The following is a 6,247-nucleotide window of genomic DNA, read 5'->3' as shown; positions in this document are numbered from 1 at the left end:
CGTAATTAGACCACTGAAGAACCGCCATACTGGTACAAATGACCTAGTAATTTGTGTCACCATCTCCCGGTCTATTGGGTTAACGGTAAATAAAATTTGATCTTAAGCCTTCAGATAACACCTACGCGGTTAAAGCAATCGAGACAACTCGATGTTGCGGTCATATTGCCACTTATTACATACATGGTTCATTTAAGAACGTCGTTTGGCATTCTCTATATTTCACTTAAGTATTTACTTTTAATGTATTAGCTGTTTTCATTACTTTAATGTTGAGAAATTATGTACAGGTGTTAATATCAGATGCTTTTAAGTTGTAAAATTATAAAACGAGCAAACATTTCACTTATTTCTTCAAACAAATTTGAATGTTAGATGCTTATTTTATATACTTTTGAGGGTATATAAAATTATAATATAAAATATTTTAGGGCGGTAAGCAGCTATATTATAGTATTTAATTGAAATAGACATAATAGTTCATTTTATTGAGAAATTTAAATACATTGAATTGTTTTAAAGAATAAATCGATTACAGAAACTCCTAATCCTCGGGAAAACCTAAAGTACTTAGCGATTTCACTTTTGTTGAATCTAGGTTTGCGCTGTGTTACTAGACAAACACGGTTATTAAGAGAACCAATTTCACTTGAGACCACACCCGCTATTGTATTTACTATATCGTATTATACAAGCTGTGCTTCGTGGTTTAACCTGCATTTTTCAATATGAGCTACTAAAGTACTGAAATAATAATTTTTCAAAGTAAACCACTAGTTTGTGAGATAAACGTGTTTTAACTCTCAGCTTAACCTATTTTTTATAGGCTGAGATTTTTAGTAATAACTTAGATAGCACAATAGATTCTGTGTTCAAGCCCGCTTGTTTTTACTTGTAAATATGATAGGTATAACTTCAACATGTGAATAAACAAATCAGTTTCCATTCATAAAAGAGAATCAAATTTCAAAGAACCAACAAAACGTAACAATAGATTTTCCTTCCATATTATAATGAGGCTAGATTCGCTAAGACAAAAATATCAAAATATAATTGTCGCAAACTTTGCTCATAAAACAATTAGTTTCAAATAACGGTCAATTAAATGCTGGATATAAATCGAAAAGAATGTTTAATGAGTGAAAGGAATTTATAGAGCCATAAAATATTTAACGTGTGATCGTCATTTGGGCTACTATAAAGATAGACTTATCAGCTGGTGCAAGGTTTACGCTTTCATCATTACACTTAAATGGAGACAACTTGATTTGTTGACTTTTATGACTTCGACGGAACGACATTAAACCGATTATATGATAATGAATTTTTGACTCTTTCACAGTAAGTTTCAAAGTTCTGCATAAATGAAGACTGTCAGACCGTTGAGCGGCTTGCAATATTGTTCGAGATTCCTGCAATTTAGTGACCCCGTTTCAAAGTATCCTTTTTTAATATTCCACATAAAACTTTCGTTATATCTATGTGCAAAACTATAAGAGGTAGTCAATACTGGATTACTTCGCTTTGTGTTTTATATTGGGAAATGATTTAGTTGTAATCCATTGATCGTAATATATGCAATGACTGTGGATTTTTCGCTAATTAACTATAAACGATGAACCGATTGATACTCGTGACTTTTCACGCCTCTACACGCAAGGCCTGCATCTGTCAGTGGCGATTTTCAAGCTCAATTCTAGAATGATTTTGCAAGTTTTTTGTTGATGTGATTGTCCTTTTTATATATAACTGCTTTTATCATTTTGCATATGAAATGGTCATGCTTGTGTGAAGATTTTTATACCAATTATTATTGATAGGTAAAAATTTTATAGAAATTATATCAAAGCAAACCAAAACTCTTACTCTATATGAAATATCTTTATCTTATTAAAACAATTAAAGAAAAATAATATAATAGTACATAAGACAATTATACAATACTTTTTGGTACAATTAAATTAATTAACTACCAAAAATACTCCGCATAAACGACACAAAATATATTAAATTCGTGAAGGGAATTCCTTAGCCTACACTTATGGTCTTTCGATACTTATCTCATTAAGTTCGCGTGCAAGAATTAAAAACGTACTCACGCACAGTACCTGCCGTGGTTCATATATTCTGTAGGTTTCACCACCTAGCATCAAATGAACTTTATAATCCATACCGTCATTAAGGGGGTTATAGTAATAAGTGTGTTCCAAATATATGTATGAGGAACGTCATCTATTAAAAACCCATCAAACAACATCAATAGTTTTTATTCTTAAATCAGAGCATCACTAACTTACGTAGAATAAAGATTTTCCTCGAAGCGAATGATAATAATTATATATCTCTATTAATATTGGGTACAATGAGTCAGCATATTGTATGAAATGTTATATTTTCGTTAATGTTTATTTAATTATTGTTAACAAGGACTTCATCGATAACTGTGATACATTAACGCCTCGATACATTTTTGTGAAAGCGATAATGGGAATATATTATAATCAATCCGCACACTATTCGTCAATAGAATTGGCTGTATAGAGAAAACGATTCATCAATATGGGATCGAGTAACACAGCATGGAACTATCAGTTACGGTTTATGGGGGTGGTTATTACAGATCTAATGGCATCTGCCTATTTATAAAATTATTCCGAAGAATTCTTGGACTATGGTTGTGTGGTACCTACTGCTCCAATCGTCATCTATCACGAAGGTATTCTTGTTAGCTATAACTATGTGTAAAGAGTTTTAAAATTATTAGTTCAATGAGTAGTCATTCACGTTGAATGTAAATCAAATTTCCTTAAATTTATATATGACGTAAATTGAACAAACTTTAATGGGAATTTTAAATAGAGCACAAGGTATTAGAGCTGCGAAACTGTTAGATTTCACCAAACTCATACTCCAATAAAATTCAATCAATCTGAAAAGTCGCAATTTTAAAAAATGATACAGCGATATCGCGCCGGAACAATGCACAACAATGGACGTCAACACGACATAAATATTGGCTAATAGTCGGAACTACGATATTGATACCCTGACGATATTTGTCAGTGCTTTGTGAGCAGTTCCGCCGGTAATCGCTTTACAAATGGACAGGGGCAAAAACTAACGGATTGTTTGGGATGAACGCATAAAGGAATGTTCCCAGGTAGAGGGTGGGATCAGAATCACACTGTAAACATGTGAATGTGATAGTTTGCTGCGGGATTATTTATGCAGTATTCATTAAGTTGGTCGGTGAAAACGGTATTCACTTTTCGCGATTTTGTAATTAAACTTTTATAAAGCCAAGCTGGTTTAAATGCATGTTTTTTTTTACTTTGCAAATTAACCTCTGCGTTTATAGGAGTATCATTTAATTTTTGAGTCTCTTTTATCTCTATTTATTTCAAAGCAAAGCTTTGTGTTAATACCTGTTTGTGTCGAGTTGATATCATAAAAGAGTATTGTGTTAATGTTCCACTGAAACGAATAAATTTCCCTTTGTAAGCTATATTCAGTAGGTAATAGTTATATATACCTACAGAAGTATTCTCCCATGTTGATCGAAAGTTTACTACTTTTTTAAAGGAATAACTAGTAACAAAGGCTAGATATAGGTACCTGCTGCACCTTTTTACTCTATATAAGTATATATTATACTAAACAATGCGACGAATGCGTCGTATAGGTCTTGGCTTACGCTTTACTCCAAACAGGTTTAAATACTATGCTTTAGAAACCGGTAAAAATCACCATGAGTAATTACAGCAGGCTCATCGATTTACAATTTCATCCATGGATAATCTATTTTATTGGAATTCTTTTAGATGAATCTTAAAAAAATAGATCACACATTTCTATACTTATTTTATCTCAAATTCATGGAATATAAATGGTTTTATTAGAAATACAGCGCACCCGAAAAACTAAAACACCCGGTAAAATAACAATTGTTTAGAGATTTTTTTCCTGCTATTTTAAGGGTTGCCTGGTAGAGATCGCTACCTAGCGATAAGGCCGCCTTTTACTTACTTTTAATGTAATGTTTTTCTTGCTCGTTTGTCCTTATTAGCAATAAAGAATTTCATTTTATTTCATTTCATTTCGTAAATAAATATATGACACTGACGGGTTTAACAAAGCTGTAAAATTTTAATTTCTATGTCATGAATGAACAATTTTACATAAAAGTGTACCATCCCCAATATCCCGCTGAACATTTTACTGCTTTAAAATTTATAGCCAATGTCGTGAAAAGTTCTACAACCTCAGTTTCTATGAAGTATGTTAAATATTGCCATCCGTTAGAACGTCAGTAAATCACGTTGACCGCGTCGTATTTATTTTCCTTTCAAAACCTAGGTCGTATGAGTTACATTGTATAAACCTAAAGATCCATTGTAACTTGCTAGAGCTATTACCGAGTAGTCGTTACGAAAATTATTAGAAACAACGTATTGTCCGTGTCGAAACAAAGAAATACTCCATAAAAAGTGCTATGAAGCTAAATACTTCGCTACTAAGGAAGTAATGAAGTCTTGTGCTATAATAACATGTATTTGAAACATGTTTCTGTTGTCTTCAGCCTGCTCTTGCAGGTAAATTATGGGTCATTTAGCATTCTTGCTGACGATAACAATCTTCGGTTTTAAATTTTACAGCAATTACGGCATTCCCGGTAAGCGCTAAAACGCTGGTTTTGTATATTTTTTAAATTGCAAAATTGTTTTAAGTGCCACATTATTGGCTGGCGCATTTAACGTGAAGGAAATATCTTCAAGTAATTTTAAATTTTACTTGGAAATAAACATTCTTAAACACACCTTTTACACTAGTTTTAAACTAGTTTCACCTATCTAAAGTTAAAAAGATTCTTTGTTGTTATATATGTTACTAATGGTCTTAAGCCTCAGCCCAACAAGTTATAGATTAGTATAGTTCTAATTAAATTGGTAAACGAATATAGCATATATCACTTATTATTTTTTTCAATATATTTTTTCATGTCCATAAAAGCTTCACATTTTGAAGTCATCAACTATGTGATTTTTCATTATTCAGCAAATAAATTTACTAAAAATTATTTTGTAAAGTAACGTTCAGACGATTGATTGATTTCGTAGAAAATGAAAACGATACAGATGTAAAGACGAATCGTATTACTAATTAGCGCCTGAGGCAGGTATAGCAGCCGTTGCGATTTATCGTGAAAGCCAATTTAGAGTTGGGAGGCACGCGATTACAATCTTCTCACGACAGGAAAGGCGCGCGAACTCCTCATCTCCAGGGAAATCACGCACGCAACAAACTTTATATCAACGCGTCCGAGACTTCACGCCCTTAGGTGCCAAGATTCTTTACCACACACAGTTCAAATTCAAAGAAATAACAACTAGGCGCGGGCAGTGCCTCTACTCAGCCTCGCCTCATTAAATACTTTAGCCGCCACTCTACACACTACTATGTTTACAAGTCACAAACACAAATCACAGGCAGCCGCGAGAAGCACTGCCAGTTCCCACAACAAATTTACACTGACCGTTGTTGAATAAGGCTGCAGGCTCAAGCGTATTCCATCTTGGGCAAGACGTTCACGAAGAAGACGCTTCAACTGGATACGTGGTATTTTCACTAACTCTGCTTTTCCCTCCTCATATTCGTCAGCGTATTTTGCCGGTTCAACGGTTGCTACTGCTTGTTCCTTGCGGACTTCATCGTCACAACGGCAGTCCCGGGCAGCAGCGGCCTCTTCTAAGGTAAAATACACAGCCGCAGCACCTTCTTCTCTCAAAGTTCTCACTGAGTGCAAGAGTCTCTGACGATGTGCAGGGTTAAGAACTCCAATTGCATCCAGATCGGGTTCACCGACCTGTTTGCAAATTTCTAAATCATCGTAACCATTATCAATAAAGCTTTCCGCGTATTGGCCCAGGTGAAGCGATCGTAACCACTCGATTACGATGTTTCCGTTCGTCGACGAGGCCATATCGCGTCAAAACACGCGGGACATCACAAAGCGTACTCGCAACGCGGCAGACGGCGAGAAACTGACGACTTCGCTCCCCCATTCCCCCCTCGCCCCTCTGTAAGCCGCGGTCGCCGCCCCTAGACCTACGTGCTTTTGCTTTTTGACATTTTGTAGCATAATCGTTTCATAGAGGTGCGCGACGCGGCTCACGCCATGTTAAAGGTGCTTTAAAATAATAAATTGTTTACATTATTCAGCGGTCAAACTTATTGGAGTTATGTTTAT

General features: G+C 34.7%; 1 protein-coding gene across 1 annotated transcript in view; it reads right to left on the bottom strand.

Annotated features, from left to right (window-relative positions):
- Positions 1-6,040, bottom strand: part of LOC119840614 — a 122,599-nt gene extending 116,559 nt beyond the window's left edge. Inside the window, exon 1 of the mRNA XM_038367302.1 lies at positions 5,534-6,040. Within this exon, the coding sequence (XP_038223230.1) occupies positions 5,534-5,980 (447 nt within the window). The 5' untranslated portion in view covers positions 5,981-6,040. The remainder of the gene's footprint in view (positions 1-5,533) is intronic.
- Between the last annotated feature and the right edge of the window lie 207 nt (positions 6,041-6,247).

The sequence above is a fragment of the Zerene cesonia genome, chromosome 6, assembly GCF_012273895.1.
Source record: "Zerene cesonia ecotype Mississippi chromosome 6, Zerene_cesonia_1.1, whole genome shotgun sequence".
NCBI classification, from domain to species: domain Eukaryota; kingdom Metazoa; phylum Arthropoda; class Insecta; order Lepidoptera; family Pieridae; genus Zerene; species Zerene cesonia.
The sequence above is the reverse complement of the archived record's forward strand: the minus strand, read 5'-3'. Positions and strand labels throughout refer to the sequence as shown.